At 38.9% G+C, this 27,215-nt stretch overlaps 1 protein-coding gene across 3 annotated transcripts in view; it reads right to left on the bottom strand.

The window, feature by feature from the left end:
- Positions 1–346: 346 nt before the first annotated feature.
- The window catches only part of LOC121381402, a 42,695-nt gene continuing 15,826 nt past the window's right edge, over positions 347–27,215 (bottom strand). For all 3 annotated transcript variants that reach the window (XM_041510697.1, XM_041510696.1, XM_041510698.1), the window contains exons 3-5: positions 18,123–18,299; positions 4,178–4,210; positions 347–804 (exon numbers count right to left, since the gene is read on the bottom strand). In XM_041510697.1, the coding sequence (XP_041366631.1) occupies positions 716–804; positions 4,178–4,210; positions 18,123–18,299 (299 nt within the window). In that variant the 3' untranslated portion in view covers positions 347–715. The remainder of the gene's footprint in view (positions 805–4,177; positions 4,211–18,122; positions 18,300–27,215) is intronic.

Here is a 27,215-nt window from a genome sequence, read left to right on the forward strand (position 1 = left end):
ACATTCCGTAGGTGTTAATCTATGTCCGTGTATTGGTAAGACCCCGCGTTATCAGACGTATACTGTACAAGAACCAGTACCACCAGTATAAGCCATTCACCATTAATATACACATTTTTTTGCCGTGTAAACACTGGCCTCGGTGGCGTCGTGGTTAAGCCATTGGACATAAGGCTGGTAGATACAGGGTTCGCAGCCCGGTACCGGCTCCCACCTCTCACTAACCACTGTCCAACTAACTCACTGCCTTGGACAGATAGCTGAAATGTGTGCCCAGGACAGCGTGCTTGAACCTTAATTGGATATAAGCACGAAAATAAGTGAAAGAAAGAAGAAAGAAAGAGGCTAGACTGAAATCTGTAATGAGGTCACACAATTTGTATGGCATTAATGGCTCAGAATATTATGAGCACTAGGCTCGATTCTTCAAGTGGCAAACGTTTGAAATTTGAAATATAAAAACTGTCCTCTTTTGGCCTTTTAACCCAAAACATGGACAGAAATCCAAGATCGATAGCACCCAAAAGACTGAGATTATACATTCGTCACTCATTCTGTCTGTCTTTCTCATAATATTGGTTTCTTTCCTCTCTCTCTCTTTCTCTCTCTCTCTCTCTCTCTCTCTCTCTCTCTCTCTCTCTCTCTCTCTCTCTCTCTCTCTCTCTCTCTCTCTCTCTCTCTCTCTCTTAATTTATTATTATTTGGTGTGGGTTTTTTAATAAGTGTAATATGGTCCAATCAACATTGCTTTCAGAGTTGAACTAGATGCGAAACATGGTAGTAATCTGTAGGTTTCCGGCCAATCTACAAATAAAGAAATTAACATGTTTGAATATATAAAAATGAAAGAGAGAGATAATACCTTACCTCAAATTAGCATTTATTAATCTACAAACACAGCTTCACTTTTAGCTTAGACATCATTTAAGAAAATATTTTTAATGAGAAATTGTAACTACCAGTATTTATAGCTTTGAATTAGCTGACAGATCGTGTACACAACATGCCTATTAGACAGTATCTGGAATATTAAACTTTTTAACAATTTTAGTACTAATACCTCTAAATTTCCAAATCGATATTCGAAAATCAAAACGTAATTATTCTTGCTCGACATTCTTATAATATTAAAGTGCGAGATTGCGGGGGTGTTGTTATACATTCATTCCTCTCTGTAAATGCTATGTCGGTGATTGTGCAAATATGATCAAAAATGATATGATATGATGTTGAGGTTGATGAATAACTCGTGCCATAGTCTTGGTTCAGACTATATACTAGTAGTTCTCTGAATTATGTTATGGTGGGGGTTTGTGTTCAAAAACCGGTAAAGGTTCATGTTACCAATTTTTTTAAATTCTAAAACGTAGCCCTCTAAACATCTAAATCTGATAAATATTAGGTCCTCGGCGTGATCCGGTTTAGACTGGTATACGCGCGCGCGCACAAACACACACATACACACACACACACACACACACAAAGAGAGAGAGAGAGAGAGAGAGAGAGAGAGAGAGAGAGAGAGAGAGAGAGAGAGAGAGAGAGAGAGAGAGAGAGACTGAGATTAGATTGAGAATAATGGGTCTTTTGGGTTTGTTTTTTGTTTTCTTACACACCGTTTGATGAGAACACCATTCGTTATTTTTGATAACACACACTTGTGTACTAACAATTTCAAGACATACGACCAATGCTATACATCTAATGAAAAAATCAGCACGATCGAAATTGATTACACTGTGACGTATAGTTAACCTGACAATCATTTGTCTGTGACGCGTAAGTGCTTGGGCTGTAAATAACTTTTAGTCGAAACAGATGTTAAAATTTGCTTAAAACCTGGGTTTTGAGGCTATGTAAGAAATAGAATAATACATTCGTGTCTGTTAAATACCATTTACGGACAACTCGTTCTTTAAAAACGTATCAAATTCGCTTTCGCTCGTTAGATACATTTTAAAACAACTCGTTGTAAGATAAATGGCATTTAACGTCCACTCGTGTATTATTCTCTATTTAATCACCTGCCATATACTGGAACCTATTATTGTTTGCTGCCGTTTAAGTTTTTAAGGCATTGGACGATTTTTTTGGTTATTTTCACATTCAGTTTCACCATGCAAACCCTTTTATTAACACCGGGACAGAGAATTCCCTTTCCCTAGACGGGGATCAGCTGACCAGGAACATCTCTGTCTTAGTTTAATCAATAAGCATTTGGTAAAATGTATAAAATCAGATCGGCGGCATGTCACATAGCCATCATGACATGTAAAAGGTCCATAATGTAACCATAGACGTTGATGATACATGAGCAAAGGCACCTGTAACACAAAATATATATATTTCTCGTATGTATATATTTATACAGTGAAACCTATCAAAACCGGACCCTGAGTTAACCGGAATCCTGTCAAAACTGGCAAAGTTTCATGGTCACAAATTTTCTAAATTCTAAAACGCAGCCCTCTAAACATCGGATGCTTTCTAAATCGGATACATATTACGCCCCCGGAGAGAGAGAGAGAGAGAGAGAGAGAGAGAGAGAGAGAGAGAGAGAGAGAGAGAGAGAGAGAGAGAGAGAGAGAGAGAGATCCACAGACACAAATTTATATATATACCGGTGTGACGGGACATGCTCTTATCTTTTTCGCCTGTGGCGATGTTAATTGTTTCAGAGGGCCGTGTGCGGCTTGGTTACGTAATACCCCCGCGCGATGGTGGTCGAGCTGTTCCCATTATGCACTTAGACCAGTTGGGAACTTTGTTACGTAATACCTCCGCGCGACCGTACCCCCTAATACACACCCAGACTAGGTGCGGAGGCCATGTGGCCAGTAGTTACGTAATACCTCCGCGAGTTCTGTTTTACGACCTTGTATTCCTAGCGGAATGGCGACAACTAGTCTACCATCTAAGAAAATATGCCGTCTTGGTCGCTGTGGAAATATCACATGATAGGGGGAGTACCGCGATGTGCCCCCAGGCGATATTCGGTTTTGTAATAAATAGCTAGGATTTTAAATAAATCGGGGAGAAACATTGGAAGGTTCCCGGGGAACGTTTGTCCGTCTGGACTGGTAAATATATATTTCTGCTCTGTTGTATAACCTTGATGTGATTGATGTGACTTTAAATATTTTAATACTGTCTTATACCAATATTATTTAGACAGTGTTTCCGGTAATCTGACGAAGTAACTTGTAGGCTTCACTGTTCTCAAAATATAAAGCTTAGCCGGTCATCCCAGAGGACCTAGGTAAACTGTAGGTTATTGTCTTTATTGTCATAGGTACCAGTATTAATTTTGTATTACAAGGTTACTGAATGAGTAGTTAAAGGTTAATTAGAAATTAACAGGTTAGGAATAGAGTTGTAATTCCTTTATTAATTAAGTTCCCCTGGCAGCGTTTCTAAATTATCACACGTGTGTGGGTTGTATCACGGTGAAGTGATTAGAATATTGTGTAAACTAGACACCTAGTGATATAACTAATTAAGTGATTAGTTCTGGGTTGTTATTATATTGTTGTTGTTAATTAACTACTGCGGCAAATACATTTGTCAGCGTAGTGTTAATACAGATTCCAAGTGTATTGTGTTTTGTTGTGTTTTCTAGTGAACTAAACGTGCTATATAAAATATATATTTATATAAGATCTTATCTCTGATATACCTAGAGCCGAGCCACTAGGGTATTGGACTGCCCGATACAGAGAGATCTAATAGATATACAGTTAGGAGAGATATTTGGATAATCGTGTTTTATTCAGTTACGGGTATTATAGGATCCCCGTGACAACCGGGTGTGTGTATATATATATATATATATATATATATATATATATATATATATATATATATATATATATATATATATATATACACACACATATATATACACCACTAGATTATTCTGACACTTAGTCATCAGAAGAAACCTGCTACATTTTTCCTAATGCAGAAAGGGATCTTTTATATGCACTTTCCCACAGACAGGAAAGCACATACGACAGTTGTGGTAACAAGAAGAAAAACCCAATCAGCTGAATGGATCCACCGAGGTAGTTCAATCCTGTGACCCAAGCACCTCAAGCGAACACTCAACCGACTGAGCTAAATCCCGCCCTCAAATTTAGTTAACTTAATATGAAGGAACCTTGGACAGAGTACTTACCTCCCTTTACTTCCTCTACTTTGGCGCGTGCTACTGTAAACAAAAGGAAAATGTACAATATTAACTGAAACATTTCTTACACCTAAAATCTAGGACAGGTTTAGGCATGTCTCTCGCGGGAAAACCTCAATCGTAATTTGCTTCTCAAAACAATATCACTTGTGTTGCTAAGTTGGCTAACTGCAACTGGTCAACTTTCTTCATCGTTAAATTGAACAATCCCCCATCAAATGTGTTGCGTCTTTTTTGTATGAAAATGCACATTGCGCTTCACTGAACAATCTAGAATAAGACATTTCCAGTCAGAAATTTTTTTTGCAAAGAAGCATCCTAAATGAATATAGCTTTAATCTATAGTGGTCAGCAGTGATGTCAATACCGGTTGATGACATCGCGAGACGTCTCCACAACCAAATATGAGTTTGGAAATCCCGTCAAGTTTGGCTTTAAAGAAAAAACTGCTTTATGGGTATGTGGTACCCAAGTTAATGAACTAGTTTGATCTTACCTAGAATTGCTTAACAACCTGATGCGAAAGTGACGGCCCATATATTTTGCTTCAGAGTGACCATGCTTTAATTGACATGAACCAGGTGAGTATGTTGTGTGTGAAGATGATAGTGTGATGAAGCCGACAGTGTACCAGATGATAACTAGTATATATGTGGATATGATGACGGTAGGATATATAGCACTACGTACTAGTAAGGGTACCCGTATATATTATAGTGCTCGGCCTTTCGGTCGCCACAATCGTCAACTGCGATACAAATATAAAAGTGGCCGCTTTCTCGTCTTATCCAGGCCCTTGGGGATATTATTGTGCAGATTTGTCTACAAGCATGAAATTTGGCACAGATGTAGATCAAGACATGCTGAATACATTTTTTGAGGGCGCCAAGGCCGGCGCTCGTATTGGCAGCCATATTGGCGAAATCCAAAATGGCCGCCGTTCGTTACTTGATTTGGTCAAAACTATAAGTCACAGGATCATAAATAATGACTCTTTGTATGTTTTCGATGACAAGGAATCCAAATATGAACCCTGGTTGAGATAGGGTGGCTATTTAGACAATTATGTGGCAATAATATCTCTATGGGCATAATTTTAGGCTAACTTTTACAGCTTCAAAGCCCTTTGTCCCACACGAATAAATTTGTTTTCAGGCATGGAAATGTATACCTTCCATTAATTGCTTGTTAAATGTTTATTTATTCACAGCTTTCCCCCATATATATTCATCAATGGTGAATAACTACTCCAGATTATTTTGGTTCGCGTAATTGGTGGTGGCTAACATATGTTTTTCGGGTTTTTCCCAGGTGTGTGTCACAGTAGAAATAGCAAGCTAGAGTAACGATAGCAGCTGGATTAGTGGTGGTACTACAGTATTGGTGGTGGTGATCTATAAAGAAAACACTCACCTGTGATATTGTCAAAATGGTTCTGAATTGGGAACTTTGCTGTCTTTGTCAATCTCAGAAAAACGAACAATTGCAAACACCAAAGGAGGAAGGACTTTTAACTCTTGAAAGAGACTTGAATGACTTTCGGGAAATCAATGCTGTCCCCTCTGGTACTAGAGTCTCGTTTGATGATCTAAATGATGGTTCGGGTATTGCGGCAACACTCCGAGCAAATAATGCAAAATATCATAAAACATGCAGGAGTTACTGCAGCAGTTCACGTGTGAAAAGGCTGCGTCAAAAGCAGGAGTCCGGTGCCAACAGTTCCCCCAAGAAACTCAGGTCAGCTACGACATCAGCTGGAAAAGATCGTCATATTAACTGCTGCATTCTCTGTGAAGGATATGACCAAAGCAATTTACGTAAGGTCGCAACTGCCAACGTAGATGCAAACCTAAAATGTTGGGCAAAGTCCAATAACAATTTTACCTTATTGGGTAAACTGATAACACAAGCTGCTGATGCCCATGCTGGTGATACTTACTATCATGTCCAGTGTTACCTGCATCTGCGGGATACAGCACGTGCCAGCAGCCGTCGAGAAGCCACAGGCTCTGCTCCACCTCAGTTTGATCCACTTGTCACAGCGCAAATAGTTGCTCTAGTTGAGGATTCTGAATCAGTATTTAAGCTATCAGCACTTCGGCAGATGTATCGAACATTGATGAAAGAACAGGGAAGTCCGTGCCCTGATCCTAGGGATCCTCATTCAACACGGTTCAAAGAACATCTTCTCAGTCTTCTTCCTGAATGGGTTGAATTTTCACAGGGGAAGGATGTCTACTTAACAAATAGTGCAAAGGTCGCTGATTTACTTGCGAAAACTCATGATTTCAAAATTGACCAAGATGAAGCTCTATTACTGATGCGGGCAGCAGTGATTTTGTGCAAGCGTTGTCTCCAGAAGCAAGAACCCTTCAATGGCTCTTTCGCACCAAACTGCTTAACATCTCCAGGTTCATCAATTTTACGAGAACAAGGCAATGTTGAAATGTATGAACAGGTACATGGCCGGACGAAAATAGCATGTGTCATCTCTCAACTGCTCATTTATAACACATTCAGTGGTACACACCATGCCACTAAGACGAGTACCATACGACACACGAAAGATCGTGAAACACCATTCCCACTATACCAAGGCCTAAAGATGCATGGAGATGGACGACAGAAGAAACAGCTCGAAAATGCCCATGATTTTGGACTATCAGTGTCCTATGGCCGTGTTATGGAGGTGAAACGAGCTATTGCACAAGCAGTGCGCAAGATTCATGCTGAGGATGGAGTTGTTGTGCCAACCAATCTGCGACGCAATGTCTTTGTCACCTATGATATGGACAACTTGGACAGTGACAATAAGGGGAATTTTTCACAGGATGAGTTTCATGGCACTGCGTTGAGTGCAACTAACCACCTCTCAGCAGATAACCATGGAGTACTACGAGATCCGATACAGCGGGATTTCTCTGATACACCTGTGCCTCACCTTCCTGACTCATATACAATCATACACCCAGTTCAACTAAACAACACGGCCTTGTTCGCACCTGCAGCCATCAACAATCAGCTTCGGCCCTCTCACAATCTGGTACAAACAGCAAAGATCAAAGACGAATCCTGGATGGCACATGTCGCTACAGTCTTGCAGCAGGACACACTTCCACAAGATGAAATCATCACATGGTCAGGGTACAACTCTCGTCAAATGAATGATGACTCTCTGAAGCCAAAAGCAGTTATTGGAGTTCTCCCTCTCTTTCCTGAAAAAGCGGCCTCGCCTGCAATGATAAACCATGCAATGCAACTCACTATGCAAGGCACAGAGTTTCTGAATCCTGGGCAGGTGGGTGTCCTTGGAGCTGATCAACCAATATATGCTATAGCAAAGCAACTACAGTGGGCATTTCCAGATATTATAGGAGAAGATAAGTTGGTTCTATTGATGGGAGCTTTGCATATTGAAGACAAAGTTCATCTAATGATCGGAAAGTTGCTACGTGATTCAGGGTGGACTACAGTACTTTCTCAGGCACAGGTTCTAACATCTGGTCGGGCACAGTCAGCACTCAATGAGCATCATATCAAGCGCACACGGTATGCACATCAAGTGTCCCTGATGTCTCTTTACATCCTAAAACAGAAGGCATACACTGCTTACTGTTCTAATATCCAGGGGCCACCTGAGCCACAGGAGATATGGCACCGAGTGTCTAGAACCGAAAATCCACAGTTCGAGTACTGGTCTACAATCATGGATCTTGAACGTTTGATGTGTCGATTTATCCGGTCTCTACGTGAAGGAGATTTCAATCTCTATGTCCAAGTTTGTGATGAGCTCTGTCCATGGTTTCATGTGATGGATCACACAAATTATGCACGATGGTTGTCAGTGTATGTGCGGGATATGGTCCAGCTGCCAGATACACACCCTGATGTATATGCTGAATTTCTCAGAGGAAACTTCGTCGTTCAAAAATCACAACACAAGTTCAGTCTCATTGGAAAGGATCAATCTCACGAACAGTCCAATAAGAGTATGCAGGCGCACGGCGGGGCAGCTGGGCTATATGAGAATCCTGAAGCACTCACACTTTTCATGTTGGCAGGTCCTGACTGCTCGCGGTGTGTTGAAGAGTTTGAAGCCATCCTAGACACCACATCTTCGAACACTGCTCATCATGAAGAAGCACACAGTTTGCAGGTTAACATTAGAAAGGATGTTCTGGCATTTGTTGAGACGGTAGAGCAGTGGGGCAATCCATTCACTGCAAGTCAGGAACTTGTTGCTCTTGACACACTAGAAGTTATGGAACAAGAAGTTGTCAGATCCCTCTGTCGGGTCCATGAAGTTGGCGAGAACATTCATAAGCAATATGTTTCACAAACACTTGACAAAAGAACAGTGCCAGTGTCAAACACTCTCCGACGGAATAACATTCTGACATTTGCCAATCGTCCTGATCTCACTAAGAAAGGAAACAAAACCAGCAATGTACAGAAGAGAAATATGACTTTGATGACACAACTCTTCTTGTCACTACAGTCTCGTCCAGATGCAGACATGGCAGAGTTCTTTCACTTTGAAAATCAACGAGAACCACCAAGTTTGGCAGATCATGGATCTCTACGGCCAGGCTGCAAATCTGACATTGTGGAGTGCATCAAAGCACCAACCGGACAACACGTTGGAGCGAAAACAGCCACAGTTGTTGTGCTGGATATGGCAGCCGTTGTGCATATGGTGCGTCCTACATCAGCAAAAACCTTTGCTGAGTATGCTACGAAACACATGCATGATACCATTCTTGAAGTCTCAGATAACCCCAAACCTTGAACGTTTAGATGCTGTATGGGACAACTACCCAGATGTCAGCCTGAAGTCTCTGACACATCAGCGACGTGGCATGGGTGCACGTACAAGGATTGGGGATGGCCGCACGTGCATACCAAAGCATGACTGGAACAATGGATTCCTAAAAAATGAGGATAACAAAAAAGAGTTATTCCCTTTCCTCGGTGAAGAGATTGTCAAGAATGATCTTGGTGGAAAACTTCTCAGTACCAAATACGAGAGCGTTCTCTGCAATAGGCCATATGATGTATCTGGTCTGCAACCCTGTAACCACAGCGAGGCAGACACAAGGATATTTCTGCACCTGAAGCATGCTGTTGCACATGGACACCAAAGAGCCTGTATTCGTACAGTTGATAGTGATGTGGTTGTCCTTGCGATACGCTTCTTCTCCACACTTGGTCTTTCGGAGCTGTGGGTGAACTTCGGTACTGGGAAAAAAATCTGTGATATTCCCATCCATGACATCTCCTCCAGTCTTGGGCCTACTAAGTCTCTGGCATTGCCACTTTTCCACGCGATTACAGGATGTGACACGACATCTCAATTCCTTGGATGTGGTAAGAAGACTGCCTGGGCATCTTGGCACAATACACCAGGTCTTACTGAAACACTTGTGGCACTGACCACTGACCACTGACCCAAACATCTTCAGCCTAGAGTCTCAGCACATGGAGAACCTGGAACGATTTGTCGTTGTCATGTACAGCAAGACATGTGGATTGGCCAAAGTGAATGAAGCGAGGCATCATCTTTTTACAAGTGGCAAAAGGACTCTGGAGAATATACCACCCACACAGGCTGCTTTGTTTGAGCATATCAAGAGGGCATTGTTGCAGGCAGGGTTTTACTGGAATCAGGCAACGTCCGTTCAGCTGGAAATTCCAGACTTCAGTGAATGAGGGTGGTACAAGGATGACCGCGGTGTCTGGATGCCACATTGGACAACTCTTGAAGATGCTAGTAAAGCCTGCTCCATCCTTTTGCATTGTGGTTGTGAACAATCATGTACTGGGAACTGTAAATGCAGTAAAGCTGGAGTCCACTGCACATCTCTTTGTAAGTGTGAAGGTGGATGTGTGAACAATAATGCATAATTTGGCATAAATTGAAAGCTTCAGTAGCTAAACTGGCCATATGACTTTTTATATCTCAAAACAGAGTTCATATTTGGATTCCTTATGGTCGAAAACCTATACAAACAGTCATTATTTATGATCCTGTGACTTATAGCTTTGAAGTTATGACCAAATCAAGTAACGAACGGCGGCCATTTTGGATTTCGCCAATATGGCTGCCACAACGAGCGCCGGCCTTGGTGCCCTCAAAAAAATGTCATGCTTGTAGACAAATCTGCACAATACCCCCCCCCCCCCCACCACCACCCCCCCCCCCCCCACCACCCCCCGTAGCTCCCCAAGGGCCTGGACTATCTATTCTTATGGCAAAACAAAAGAATCACCTATCAGGCTTGACGAATATGGCATCTTACAACTGACCTGTATGGAACACAATGCGATATAACCCTTTGTATAATTCTGAATAAAAACTAGTATTGGTAATATGACCCTCTTCTGGCTAAGCCAGTGAACAATATATCCAAATATTTTCATTTACATTTTATTTTTTTATTTTTTTTCGGGGGGGGGGGGGGGGTTATTATTGAAACACCCAATAATGATGACCAACGTGTTAATATGTGACGTTACAAATAGAAAAAAAAACGAAACAGCAAAAAACAACTGCCTATTTCAGTGCATGAATATTTTTATATACTTTATATTCTTTGCATAATCAATCCAACCCTTGACAGACGGTGGATTATTACTGTACGCTGTCCTGCGTTACCTTTCTCCCCCCCCCCCCCCCCCCCCCCAATCACGTGCCGATCCAATGGCAAGGTGCTGAGGTCCGCATTTTGACATTCGTTAAGTTACGAAAATGGCCGGAAACGTTGCCATTAAAAACGTGACGTCAACAATGCTTTGACGTTTTAATTAATAATTATTGATGTCAAATCGATACTACGTACATTCTTCTGACTATTGTTTTAACTTCAAAAATGTGCGAACAGAAACGCTGTTTGTCATTTAATGATCACATTTATGTTACATGTGTATAAATGTAAAATATCTGTGCCTGGATCTAATATTATAATGACGACAGCTAACTACCGTTTTCTAAAAGTGTTGTGTGGATATCAATAGAGGTAAGTAACACTAAATAAGAAGGAAGGAAATATTTTATTTAACGACGCACTCAGCACATTTTATTTACGGCTATATGGCATCGGACATATGGTTAAGGACCACACATATATTGAGAGAGGAAACCCGCTGCCGCCACTTCATGGGCTATTTTCAATTAGCAGCAAGGGATATTTTATATGCACCATTACACAGACAGGATAACATATACCACGGCCTTTGATATACTAGTCGTGATGCACTGGCTGGAGCGAGAAATAGCCCAATGGGCCTACCAACGGCGATCGATCCCAGACCAACCGCACATCAAGCGAACGTTTTACCATTGGGTTACGTCCCCGCTCCATTTAATAAGAAGACAACTAATAGGTGCGTTACAACATGGCGCCCGCATTTTTGGGTAGAACTGGACTCGGTGCTGTCGTGGTTAAGCCAAGGAACATAAGGCTGGTAGGTACAGGGCTCGCAGCCCGGTACCGGCTCCAATCCAGAACGAGTTTTAACTGTAAGACCATTACATCCTCTTCTCTCTCACTAACCACTAACTCACTGTCCTGGACAGGCAACTCAGATAGCTGAAGTGTGTGCCCAGGACAGCGTGCTTGAACCTTAATTGGATCGAAGCACGAACATAAGTTGAAATGAAATCTTGGGTAGCAGTATACTATTAGCTCCCTTGTGTACCCGCTTTGCTTGTTGGTTTTGCACAGATCCATGTTTGAAAGCTAATTATTTGGAATAGAAAGTAAATTCTTATGCTTAGTGATAGCCAAAAGTTATTTTTTAAAAGGTTACAGCAGTGCAAACGGTTTACCTGTAATGAGGCTTGATATTCATACACCGGGTATTCCGTGGGGCGCGATAATTGGTTTTGTAATTGATTGATTGATTTCAACTTATTTTCGTGCTGATATCCAATTAAGGTTCAAGCACTGGGCACATACCTCAGCTATCTAGGCTGTCTGTCCAGACAGTGGGTTAGTGTTTAGTTGGTTAGTGGTTAATGAGACAGAAGATGCTGTAGTGGCCTTACACCTACCCATTGATCCCTTAAGAACTCGCTCTGGGTTGGAGCCGGTAACGGGCTGCGAACCCTGTACCTACCAGCCTTATGTTCGATGGTTTAACCACGACAGCACCGAGTCCAGTTCTACCCTTGAAAAGCGGGCGCCATGTTGTAACGCACCTAGGAGTTGTCTTCTTATTTAGTGGGGCGGGGACGTAGCCTAGTGGTAAAACGTTCGCTTGATGTGCGGTCGGTGAAAACGTGAAATAGGCCTAGTTAAAACTTTATTCAGGTGAGGGTTTTTGTCACGCATGATGAGCAAATATTCCATATATATATATATACTAGTGTATATATATATATATATATATATATATGTATGTGTGTGTGTGTGTGTGTGTGTGTGTGTGTGTGTGTGTGATATTCGCCAACTCCCGCTTTGTGTGGTTTGTATGGATGTGAACATTGTCAAAAATGCACCCATTATGATGAAAGTAACACTAACACAAACATTTAACTAAACATATTTAAAATGAGTGCTTTATTATTATGATCTTTTTGTAAATTCCTTGAGACTAAAAATACTTGTATCTTTCTTTATTTTTAAACCGTAGGTGCGCATTTAGGATGCAAGGGGTTGGCGTACAGATATCTCAGTCTAAGATTCACAAATAACTGTGGTTTTCTACCTTGGCCTACAGCATTTGCATTCGCTTCCGGGGGTACCGAATGCTACTAGATGCAGGTCTCAGCCCACTGTTATGTACTGATTAATCGAATGTCAAAATAATACCCTCCTTTCTATCTTAAAGGTATGGAGTCCAATGTTTCTGAATACCATGAAACTGTCACAGTATAACTTGAATGTCTGTCAACGCCTTTACTTAGCATACCCGGATCTTAACATATGTCATAACAAAGCATACCAATGGATGATTGGACAACAATGATTTTACAGTACCAGCAAGATGTTTGTTAGTCATCGAGTGAAACAAGAGTTTGCCTTTTTTCACTTTGCTCAACAGCATATTCGCTGAAAAGCAGAATCGAAGCAAGCTCTAACGACCTACTTGCCCACCTGCGGTGTACAAGTGTGTACGTCAAATTCGTATGTGTAAATTACTGACACAAGCTACTGTATACTGTGTAATCAGTTTTGTATGTGATGTTTAATTATGTATGTTCTATGGATCACTGATCTGAAATATTACATATTATTATTAATTAGGCTATTATTATTACCCCAGCCGTCACTCATAACAGGGAAAATATTTTCCATATTTTCTCAGTGAGAAATATTCTGCATTGGTCTAACGAACAATACTATTGGACAATTTGACCCTTACAAACCAATGACTTTGTCGGTACTAAATATGACGTCATCACGATTTCACAAACACACAAAATGACGTCATGTAGTTTAAAGAGTTTGCCTTTACGGGTCTCTGTTTTTGGTGTTAAATTAATAACAAAATGTCATTTTAATGCAATTCATTATAGATTTGGAAGCAGAATAAAGAGAATTTGTGTTTTTTTAAATTATCTATGAACGTGATTAAATTACAACGTTATAGTAATTCTCAGAACAGTGCGTAAAGTGGTTTACATCGTATACAGGTTGGCCTTCGTGCATGTGCGTCGAAAATAAAGGCTTTTAGAGAAAAAATAGCTGAGGTAATAAATAGAATAACAAACTCGGTACCAGTTATTATCAAATTTATGTCCCTCGTGAAATAATTTTCATTTGTCACTCGCTAAAGCTCGTGACAACTGAAAATTATTTCACTCGGGATATAAATTTGATAATAACTGGTAGCTCGTTTATTATCCTCTATTTATTATTATTATTATTATTATTATTATTATTATTATTATTACTTAAGCCAAGTTAAAGCTTTACCTATCAACTTAGTTTTAGCTTCTAAACTACACAGCACACAACAAACGTAATTAATAACTCTATATTTGTAAAGTTCAGTCTGATTACTGATATATTTTTTTTTTTTTAACCCCCCCCCCCCCCCCCCCACCCACACACACACACACACACACACACACAAAAACAACAACAACATAGTACTTTAAGTTTTAACGAATCAACTTCAGGTTCAATTATACTTTAAAAGTTCACATCAGTGATTTTACAGATCCAGTTTCACAAGTCGTCTCTCCGATCGTGCTGTGAATATCGACTAGTTTGGGTCTTATAAGTATCACTGGTTCTGGGTGTTGAACCAAAGAAAGATGACCATTTCTGGGAATATTTACATCAACATCATATAATGTTTTCCTGCTTGATTGTCCTACCGTCTCAAATGTATCTTTTGACACACAGTCCGAAGGCATGGTCTCAGTCTAAAGGCATGGTCTGCTTATCGACCATGCCCGAAGATAGCAAATGGTTAATATGCACATACCAAATTCGACTACCTTCTCGCACTGCGTATGTCCTTGAACCGAGTTTCTTCCCGATAACGGCTGATATCCATGAAATTAAAAAAAAAAAATGTCACACGGCTTTCATCATGGTGTTTCACTTCTAAGTCCTGCTTAGCTTGAAAATTGTTCTCAGTATCCAGTTTCAGAAGACAGAAGCGAGTGCTAAGTAGGGTGTCGATCGATACACTGACAAGAAATTATCAAGTCGATTATGTAAGCTAACGTTGTGATCTCGATTTGCTGTTTACAAGACTTGTTTGATAAGTGCTTGCTTTACACTTTTAACAGAACGTTCTGCTGCTACATTCAAAGCTGGATGATATGGTGGTGTACGAATGTGACGTATACCGTTTTTACGCATAAAGTCACAAAACTCTACACTTGTGAACTGAGTACCGTTATCCAATACAAGATCTTCTGGGATACCATAGGCTGCAAAGAATGTTCGTAAAGACTCACTTGTTTTTGCAGATGTAGTTCTACTCATTTGGAATATTTCTAACTATTTTGACTATATCAATATCAAATAGTTCTGCTTTTGGAACTCTGAATAATATATATGTACTCTCTACCATACACGCTTCGGCCAATTCCATGGTCACAAAGGTACCACAGGTGGTGTTTTTCACACTGATAAACACACTGTGCAACCTCTCACTTTTGATTGAACGTTCCTGTCTAATCCAGGCCACCACAGATAACTCCTTGCTAACGATTTAATTTGACACATACCTGGATACATTTCATGCAGGTCATCCATTTCATGCAAGTCATTCTCGATATTTTGGCGGAATAATCACCGTCATTATCCACAATAGACAACCTTCTTCATTTGACAGTTCATCTTTTCTAATGAAATATGGATGCAGTTCTTTATCTGATACAGATTGTGGCCAACCATTCATGGTATATGTTCATACCCGTGACAACATTTATCTTTCCTTGCAGGCTCACCAATACCCTGTGCAGTTACTGGAAACTCATCCAAGTATGTGAAATAGAAAATGTCTGCTTCTACTTCTAGTGAACTGGACACCCAAAAAGTGCATCAGCATTACCATGTTCTGCTGACTTTCTATAGACGTTCCTGTACTGATATGCTAACAGCAATAATAACCAACGCTGCCGTCGTGTGGTGGCTAATGTAGAAACTGCTGAATGTGGACCCAGTATCGTGGTCAGAGGCTTATGATCAGTTTCTAGTGTTAAAGTTCTACCATACAAGTATTGATGAAATGTTTCATGTCAAAAATTATCAAAAGAAAGTCCTTCTCTAGCTGAGAATAATGCCTCTCACGTTTACTCAAAGTTCTTGAAACGAACGCGATAGGTATCGCTTGACAGTTTTCATCAACATGTGAGATTACTGCTCTTAGACCATAAGCTGACTCTGTTACAACTTACTCTTGCTTTATCGAAAAGCCTTTTCACACGAATCAGATCTCAGCTATGTTATGTTTTTTTCTTCAACAATTCATGCATTGGCTGTAAAGTTGGTGAAAGGTCAGTCATGAACTTCCCATAGTAATTGATTAACTCTAAACAGGATTTCAACTCTGTGCATTATCAATCACTGCAACGTTGTCTGCAAGTGGATGAATTTCATTACAATCCACCAAATGACACTTGACTTCACGAACACACACTTTGACAGCTTTTACTGAACTCCGTGGTGTTCCACTGTAGCCACTCAGAAGTTTTCTATGCTCCAGCCTTGTCTTCGTTGACAGCAATATGTCATCCAGTCGACATTTCGTGTGATCCAAACCTTGGAGTATCCAACACAGACTGAAAGATTGCTGGGGATGATAACACACCAAATGCTAGCCTGTTCAAACGATATAAACCTTGATGAGTAAATATAGTCAACAACGGTTTTCAATGTTCGTCCAACTCTTAATTTCTGGTAAGCAATGGTTAAATCCAAGTTGCTGAACACTGAACCTCCCGCAAGTGTCACAAAATATTCTCGGCATTTGGAAGTGGGTACTTCTAACTTCAATATATCTATTCACTGTCACTTTGTAGTTACCACAAATGCCGATTTTGTCAAAACAACATTTGGTGTTGCTCACCTGCTGTGATCAACCTTGTTAAGAATACCATTTTTTCCCAGTCTATCAATGTCTTTCACTATAGCATATCTCAGTACACACGGCACTGGACTGGCTTTGCAGTAACTAGACTGGGTACCGTCTTGAAGCCTTATTCCAGCTTGAAAATCTTTGATAATTTCCTATCCCTGCTGGAACACTGTCGGGTACTGATGAACCAACTCATCAGTCAGTGTATTTTCAGTTGCACCCACCATAAAGATATTTTCCCAGTTCAGTTTCAATTTCTCCAACCAGTTTCTTCCCAAAAGTACGGGATTATCTCCCTTGGCAACAATTACTGGCAAAGTAACGTCTTGTTGCTGATACTTTACTTTTGCATGAAACTGTCATTGACTGTCATTAAAAAACGACATTGACAGGCTATTCTCTACCATTACTAGCAAGCTTGATACCTATCTCCTGTGTGGTTTTGTCATGTCTATTTTAGCGCCATTCATCAGGGCGGAGCTCTTTGACCAGTGCTTTTTGCCCCATGTTAATCCAATGGGTGAAAGTGCTCCAGAAATCCAAATAATATACTTAGGCCTACATTTCTTATCGTCGGTGATTCTTAACTAAATATTTGGTGTGACTTGTGACTAGCATGTTCGACAATCTAATGGTAATGTGTGGCAAAACCCAGACTTTATATACTCACCGGCTGTTAAAAGCTGAACAAGTTGAAACATGTTCAGATTTGTATAAGCATGTACTGTGACGTCACCAGCTAGAGCCATTTTGATTGGCTAAACCTGTTGCTTTGTTTGTATTCTGAAGATCTGTATAAACCTCATATTATATTTATATATATTAAATCACAATGATTTGGGGTATCGATACATTCCCATACCATACTGTACTCTACATATTATACCTAACACATGGGTGGGGCCCTATCACAAGTGGAAAACAGAAAGGAGGGTTCTATTTTAGCTTGGGAAAATCTGAACTATTTTTAGTGCTTCTTGCTTGGGAGGCACGGTGACGAAGATGCCGTTTTCTCCATGTTAATCCAGTGGGCAAAACTGCTCCAGAATTCTCATTTCTACCACTACTATAAACTTTATCATGTACGGTTACAGATGAAGTTTAACTTTCAGAGATATAGCCCTTGAATTTAAACTATACGAATATTTGTTTGGCCCGTAGCGTACATGTATTGCTTAAGTAGTACTCTCGTAATACTTTTTCTATATTTAATATGTAACTTTAGTAGCTAGTGATTTAGCTTGGGGTGCCTGCACCTTTAAAGGACACAGGCATGTGCATAGAGTTTAAGTCAAGTCGTCAAAAAAAATCCCATCTTACATTGATTGCCGACTCATGACAGTCTAATAAATAAGCAATAAAATATCCTTCCTGCCATTTCCTCCCTTACCACATTTGTCCCTTGTGCAATCATATGTAACGTCTTTCGTGTCACTACCGTAGCATTTCTTTTCTGCAGGCAAGGAGTTGGGGTCATTGCATATCCTTACTGATACCACCCTCCGCTTACAATAGATATCACAGATGCCACTGACAATCAAACTCCAAGAGCCCCAAGATCCACCAGCTACAAATAAAAGGTAATAAAGAAAATAAACCTAGATATTTTAAAAGTAATTAAACAACAGTAATAATACTAGTACAACAACAATAACAATAACAACAACAACAACAACAATAATAATAATAGTTATTATTATTATTATTATTATTATTATTATTATTATTACACTTAATACTCAGTCAAGACAGAAAACAGTACAGATTGATTTAACTTGCAGGAAAGTGTTAAAATAAATAAATAAAAACAATATTCCCCGTAAAAGCCTACAACCTCCCCCCCCCCCCCCCCCCCCCCCCAAAAAAAAAAACCCCACACCCAACAAGAACAAAAAAACACAACAAAAACAAACAAAACAAACAAATCCCAAACAAAACAAACCCTGCTGAACAATATATATATATATATATTACAAAATTTCATTAGACATAATCATAATTATATTATTAAATATAAATTAAAGTCTGAACAAAATTTTTAAGAACTACGACAAAATACCCTCCTTTAATTACCGTTAGATTCCCCTTAAATTTTGCCCAGACACAAAAACATTACAGTGACACAAATTACACATACGAGACATTAATGATGTCACCGATACTGACTTTGCTGAGATCGCATATGACAAACTACATGAGGTTTTCTGCTGTCTGTCATTTTGCTTGTTTATGGAATACCCTTCAAGATGGGTGGATCGATATGACGTTATCTAACAACATCATTACATGCGCTAAGATATATTTAGGAGGCTTCCATCCCTCTTGAAGAGTATTCCACAAAAGAGCAAAATGGCAAACTAAAAAATTGCATATTTTGTCCTAGAAGATCTGTGTCAATGTAATGGTTTTTCCACGATTTATGTTTGAGCAAAAATTGGAGAAAATCTAATGGTAATTAAAGGTAGGAGAGTAATTGATTGTAGTAGTTAAAAATTTGGTTCAGACTTTAGACAAGTGTAAAACCGATATATTGAAATTGAAATCCAAAACGCGAGTAGATCAGCGGTGAATCTGAATCCTTACAGAGGCAGGATGTAGTTCAGTGGTAAAGCACTCGCCTAATGTGCAGTCAGTCTAAGATCGATTGGATTTTGGGATGTTCCTGCATTTCCGATTTGACGGCAAAGCTTACGACTGCCGAGTGCTACCGTTTGGTTTGATCATGAGTCTGCATGCCTTCACTCACGTAGTCAAGGTTATGGTAGGTCATGTGCATCTGCTGGGCATTTGATTGCACAACTATATGAACAACTGGTTGATTCCAGCTTCATCTCAACAGGCATATCTAACAGGTGTAAGTCTAATTACAGACATGATTCCATTGGGATCGATTGTTTTTGCCAGGTCATTCCTTTACACACCCTTGCTCTGTTTTCGTTTTTTTACCTCCTCACATTGAATTTATGCCCAATATATAGCATATTGGCTGTGCTAGAACAGAAAGTTGAATAAGACTTAGAAAATATGCTTTTAATTTTCATTATGATAGCATAACTAAAGTAATGTACCGCCCACCCCCTGAAAGGTCTCTCCTTGATTTAGTCATTTTGGACTGAATTGATGACAAAGGTAATGGTCTGCCCATGTGCAGCTATGGATAAACATCTGACAAGGGAAAACAATTCTGCAGTGGAGGAAATTACTGGTTGTATAGCATATTGGGTATGCTAGCACTAGGTAAATATGAATAATAATGAAAATTACAAACAACTTTCAAATTGTTGAAAAACTATTTAATTTTAATATTTAACACTCATTACTATATATATATATATATATATATATATATATATATATATATATATATATATATATATATATATATATATATATATATATATATATGCCACATTCATTGAGGTCACATTTTGTTAAAATAGACAACAGATTTAAAATTGTTAGAAAAAAAACAATGTCACGCCAAATGGCTTTTGTTTACTTGGAATGTATCCACCATCTTGCTCATAGGTGGTAACCCTACGGAATACGAAATTGTCTGAAAAGTACTTTGACTGTAATTGTAATATTTCACACTCATTACTATAGTTTTATCTGCATTAAAGGGACAGACCCTAGTTTCAACCTGTGAAGATTAACACTAAGTTTTATTAATCCACAAACATGTAACACAGTTATATTTGAGTGAAACATGTGTCTGTGACTTTGAAATGGTGAAATACCCTCTAACAATAGACTAAAACTCGACTCCATAACTGTTACTTCTCAGACGCACGTGCGTTTTTAAAAATATGAGCAATGCATTTTGTGATATTAAAAATAATAGGATGACCAAAAACACTTCGAATGTACGGAAATTGATCATCTAAACCATAAAATCTAAGTAAAATTTGATTTCAGTTATCAAAAACGGCTATAATAGTAAAAACAATATGCCTTAGTGTTTAAAACTAGGGTATGTCCCTTTAAGATATAAATACAAAGTTAAGGCCGTTTAACAGTTGAGTTTTACAGATATACTAGGCTCAAAACAGCTTCCATAACATGGAACGTCCATAATGGGATTCATGAATGTAATTACAGTATATTCAGATTCTCAGTTCAGGAGCCCAAGGCTCACAAAAATCAGATAGGACTCTAGCTTGGTTAGCATACGAGCCCACATTGTTCATAAAAAATATTTGTACAAATTACATTGTTTCTTCGAAATAACACAGTCGACATATATATCAAAACCATAGGAAACCACAGTTTTGAACAGCAATCTTTTACATGATTTTATGCAAAACGTTTAGTGTGTCTTCTGTTCTACTGGACAAACAGGCGGGGCTCGCTGGGTTGATGGCGGGCTCTAAAGATTTGCTAACAGGGAATAATTATGATACTAAAATATTTTAAACCAAACTCGCACACTGATAATGATTTTCAGCATTAATTATTACACATGCTTCTACATTATATTATATAGATATAATCCATCATAAAAAAATAAATAAGAAAAAAGAACTTTAAATTTTAAAAAAAACATATCGAAGTAGGCCGATAGATATTAGGTGTACACGATGCAAGATTCAACATACTGGTTAAAAGGATCGACTCTGCCATAAATTGCCATCATAAAACAGTTCAAGATTTACCTCGTCGCCAATTCTGTGATGTTCTGGCACAACAAACTTTGTAACTGCTTAGTGCTATGGAGGTGATGGTAGATCTTTAGTTCGTTTCTGACGAAAATATTGAAACATGGTATCTCTCCTGGAAGTTTCAAGCCACATTTTGAATTTGTCCTGTTGTAATGACACTGATCCACACTGAGCTATCTTTCACCACTATCTTGAAGTTTGCCTTGTGCTTACAGCTTGTAAAACGGATCCATGTCGGGAACATACACCATGTACTTTTTACACATATTGTGTCTCTTAAGGTTCTACCTCAAATGACGATGTTAACCATTACCCCTTTATTGATGCCTGCCAGAGCCTTGAGCATGTGAATAAATGTGCAGTTCGAGTATCAGTTTGACTTCGTGTGATACGTATGATCAGTCTCCTACCCCATGCATAACTCATGCACGGCTTAGGTCCACACCCGGTCCTACATCAATAACAAGGTGTGTACCTAGCAAAGCGTGTTTGGATCTTAATTGAATATAAGCACGAAAATAATTTGAATGAATGAATAACAAAGAAAACATGTAATTCACATGTTTATTTTACCATTAAAATGTCTGAACGCATTGTTAATACAGGAATATCTCGAGGACATTCTGTAATGTTTGATCACTGAATTGTCCATCGTCTTCTGTCTGTAGGTGGTGTAGTCCACAAAAGTAACAAACGATGGCATGCTTGTCTCCCGAGTACAAGAAGCCAGTCTTGGCAAGCTCACTTGGTCTCTGACTCATCTGGATGGGCCACTGAGACAATGTATACAGACGTGTGACATTTTGGGACAGAACAAATAATATTTCGAACACCAGTCGTTGTTGCTGTCGTAAGCAACATCCATTTGTTCCTTTTTGATTCACGTTCTTACGTTTACTTTGCATACCATGACATCACATCTATTTTTCCATACAAAAGCCTTATGTTACCATAGCAACATCTGGCTTTCATTATAGACATAAAGACTCTATGCATATCACTATTTCCCACGCTCATCTAATAGATGGAAAAACCATTAACCCAGTTAAGACGGTCCCTAACATCCATTGTTTTGATTCCCACGCTAATAGCTTGAAAACCCATTAACCCAGTCAGAATCGCCACGCCATGAAGTCACCAGGCTACTTCAATTTTCTCGCTAGGATAAAATATATGATGCTTTGTGGACGTTTAAAACAATGATCGGTGACCTCACCAAGGTCTTTAAATTAATTTGTCACCTACCGGTCGAACCGGAAGGAACTATAAGTTTAGTCTCTGTCCTTGTGTCAGTCGGTCTGTCTCACATACTTTTCCTGACCTTTTTGTAGGAATGCATTAAGATACTGAGCTGAACTTTTGTGCAAGCTTTATCATATACTGTCACATATCAATTTTGATTTACCCATCTATCACCAGATCAAGTGTTAATTATAATGGGAATTTGTTCAAGGGACATTATGAACGTTTGTGGAGCCCGGTAGGTGACATGTATTACTTTAGTAGTATTGTCAAAATGTTTGTCATGTACGCTACTCAAAGATGTAATTAAATACACTTTAGGCTTATCTGGGAGAACAAAGGTATTACTTTCGTGCCTGCAAGCAATTGGTCTATAAATAACCACGGCATGGTTAAATTGCCCATTTAATGATATGTTTTTGATGCAGTAGGTGTCATGGACTGCAATAAATGTTTGTTTGGTTTTGTTCCAACGAATTGTTCTTTGAACACTAAATTATTTTTAGAACCAGGCAGAGAAATGGATGTTGTATATGTAACTTCCATAGATCCATATAAAATGGACACCAAAATAAAGTGATATTCATTTTCTATGTCGTCCTTATTGCACAATTTACATTTTCTTTCTGATCTTTCTATGCCATAATGTCTCCCTTGCTCAATAATCAGCAGATGGGAAGAAACACAAAGTTTTGTAATTAGTGTTGTATAATAGTCAGAAATTGAAATTATAAAGTAATATTGTAAACAAAAAGTGATTACCTATACTGTCACACGAGCGATATGCAATAATGAAGGTAATAAACACTTCCCTCGTAGTCCTGGGCCACGTTCCACGAAGCGATTGTAGTACTAAGATGCATACAGTAGTTATACAGTTACGATGATCTTAGCGCTAAGGTCGCTTCGTGGAACGGGGTCCTGACCATGGCATTAAAATTAATTGCATATTCTGCTCAAAGAGGTAATTAAATATTCTTATTTTTATTTACCTGGGACTGGGAGTAAAAGGGTATTACTCTCGTACCAGCAAGCAAAAGAAATAGCTAAAATTAGAATGCATCAATCTGATTAAAATTAGCTCTACTGGTCTACCAGTAATAGTGGAGTTAATTTTAATTACATTGCTAGAATGGATAGGTTGGTTTTTGGTAATGCCATACGTTTAAACGTCTCGTTCTCCAGCGATTAAGTTAGTTTTTTGTTGTATTTTGTCATATAGATCCGTTATTGTCTTTAGCCATTATTTGTACAATGATTCACCCTCTGAAAAAAATATGATCATTTTACCTGTTCATACAGTGGTTGACAAAGTAATTTTATGCGATCAGTTGCTTCAAACCACACTACCGAACAGCTGTTTAAAGCGAGACTCTAGTGTGTATAGTAACGACGCGACCTCTGTGTGGGAGATAATTTCTGGGCGTTCGCCATTACTGACGTCATTCAAATTTAAAACCAGTTATATGATTATTATGCTTCGCTACATTAACAAGAACACCACATACACACACGCAAACACGCAAGCACACAAAACAAAAACTGGTTACAGTGCTTTAGAGTTATATTAAGATTTGAATAAAGAAAAGATCCAACCGGAGCACATGGCTATTGGATGTCAAACATTTGGTAATTCTGACTCGTCGTCAGAGGAAACCCGCTACATTGTTCCTAATGCTGCAAGAGATCTTTTATATGCAATTTCCAACAGACAGGAAAGCACATACCTCGACGTTTGTCCAGTTGTGATGCACTGGTTGGAATGAGAAAAACCAATCAGCTGAATGGATCCATCGAGGTGGTTCTATCCTGCGACGCAAGCACCTCCAGCGAGAACTCAACCGACTGAGCTAAATCCCGCCCGATTTGAATTATGAATAATTTAAATACATAAAATCATCAATATAGGTCTTGTTTCAGTTTGTTAAGACCGTAGGCTACATTTTAAATAAAACATAGCTAGTGATTAATGGAAATAATTACAAAAATGGTCTAGTTACAAACACCCCTGTCAACATAATTGTCAGTTCCATATTAAGCAGACATTTTATTTCATTTCAACTTATTTTCGTGCTTATATCCAATTAAGGTTCAAGCACGCTGTCCTGGGAACACACCTCAGCTATCTGGGCTGTCTGTCCAGGACAGTGGGTTAGTTGTTAGTTGGTTAGAGGTTAGTGAGAGAGAAGAGGGTGTAGTGGCCTTACACCTACCCATTGAGCCCTTGAGAACTCGCTCTGGGTGGGAGCCGGTACCGGGCTGCGAACCCTGTACCTAACAGCCTGTAGTCCGATGGCTTAACCACTGCGCCACCGAGGCCGGTTTAAGCAGACAGCGTCGTTTGACTGTCAGTATGTTCTTATTGTTCATGATTGTAGACAAAATAAGTTTAAAACAATTAAAGAAAAAAATTCCTTTCGTACATTTAACATATTTTTTTAAATACGGTAAGATTATTATGTTGTCGACCGTAATATGTATTTGGTAGAAGACATCGGATGGAATAATTTCGAATCCATCCCGAACTTTTGTTGAAATTTCTTCGTGATACTGAATTTTATTCCAAATTTTAATTAGAACTATGTGATGTTTGTATTTTTGTAATTTTTTTTGGCACAGTTCTTCCACACTGTATTTTTATTTAATATCAATGTTGATTATCACTTTTACGAATTTACTTAAGTTTGACACCCAATAGTCGATGTATATTTGTGCTGGGGTGTCATTAAACATTCATTCATTCATTAATATTAATTCCCACTGGTGTAGAAAGCGGAGGGGGCAAGGGGGGGGGGGGTAATGTGCACCCCCACTTTGTAGCAGCAGCGATGATTTTATATATTTACACACACACACACACACACACACACACACACACACACACGCACACACACATATGTATGTATGTATGTACATACATGTGGATACCGGTATATATATATATATATATATATATATATATATATATATATATATATATATATATATATATGCATGTGTGTATACCAAATAACCACGATATCAAAACGTAGTAACCTGATATTCTTTTTATCATGCAACCTCTTTCAACTTATATTTTTGTTTCCAAATTGTAAATAAAATACTTTGATAATAATTCAAAGTCTGTTGTGTCACATTACAATTTTTGTACCTTTTTCTGTGAAAATAAACTCAAGTTTATGTGTGACCTGAAGAAGATCTACACCATTGGCTGCTAGTGAATGTGACGTCATACACTGTTCACAATGTAAACATTCTTTGCAGGAAGCTACTTGTGTTTTTGCTTCAAAATGTTAATTTAAAAAGCTAGCTAGTTCCGAATGAGAGCGAATAATGGAGAATTGAAAAATAAGAGGTAATTTGAGGTTACAGGAAGTGTAAATGTTATATTTATTGATGTAGTTGCCGTAAATGGATGTTTGAAAAACGAGAAAACGATCTACCTGAAAATTGAGCAAACATTCGTCATGCGCACAACTCATTTCCTAGAGGCATGATAACACTTCGAATTATCAGGTAAGGGTTATCAGATTAATAGGAAGTATGGTTGCATTATAAATAATAAATAATAGCATCTGTGGCGTACATTTCACAAGGATATCAATTAGGGTAAAATAAAAAATTAATAATATATGGTGCTCACAAGAAACGGGAGTTAAAAAGATATTAAGTTACAATCAATTACGTCTGTCGAAACCAATAGTGTTTAAAGCATCTCCCAATAATATTTTGTCTCTACCTCCACTGGATGTCACTACGTCATTGTGGGTATATTTAAACAGATACATACACTTCTATATTAATTCGTACTCAGACCTGATACAAGATGACGAGCCGTATACAAAGACATGTGTTGGGGGTAATTCTGACAGGACTATTAATGGACACTGGATCCACTGAAGGAAGAACTACGGTACACGAGGATCATAGTTTATTTTCGTGTGCTGTCCAGTGCCCACAGTCCCGTACCTGCAGGCATATTTCGTACTATGAGACCAGAGTAATGGGAAAACAAACCAAATACCAAAATTCTACTGGAACGTTCACGAATAATGACGAATTGGATGGTGGTATCGTTTGCAGAGGGGAGGAAATATTGGACAATGGTCTGACACCTAGCGATGAAGAAAGATCTCGAGGAGGTATGGTTACCTTCACGAGATGGGAAGCTGGATCATTTTATGAATCTGACAGCAGTTGATCGGTTTTTAAACTCAAAGGAACTAACGATCCACAATCACATATGTGTTCTGAACCACCATCTCTGAAGAATGGAATTGTCGACTATCAAATACTTTTTCCTGGGTCAGACGTAACATATAGATGCAAGGAAGGTTTCTCGTTCTGCGACGACTCACCGATACAAACAAGCAGGTGCTTGAAAAATGGATCTCTGGCTAAAATGGTGAAACAATGTCACGAGACAACGTGGATTAACCCAGCTGTTAGATTTGACCAACTTCTACCGTGTTCTTTACTGAATGGGTCTGTATTGGAAGTTATTGGTTCCCATTCCAAGCCTATTGCATTTAACATCAACCTGAACGGTCGGGAGCCCACAAGAGTGTTTCATATGAGTG

Source organism: Gigantopelta aegis, chromosome 9 (assembly GCF_016097555.1).
Source record: "Gigantopelta aegis isolate Gae_Host chromosome 9, Gae_host_genome, whole genome shotgun sequence".
NCBI classification, from domain to species: Eukaryota; Metazoa; Mollusca; class Gastropoda; order Neomphalida; family Peltospiridae; genus Gigantopelta; species Gigantopelta aegis.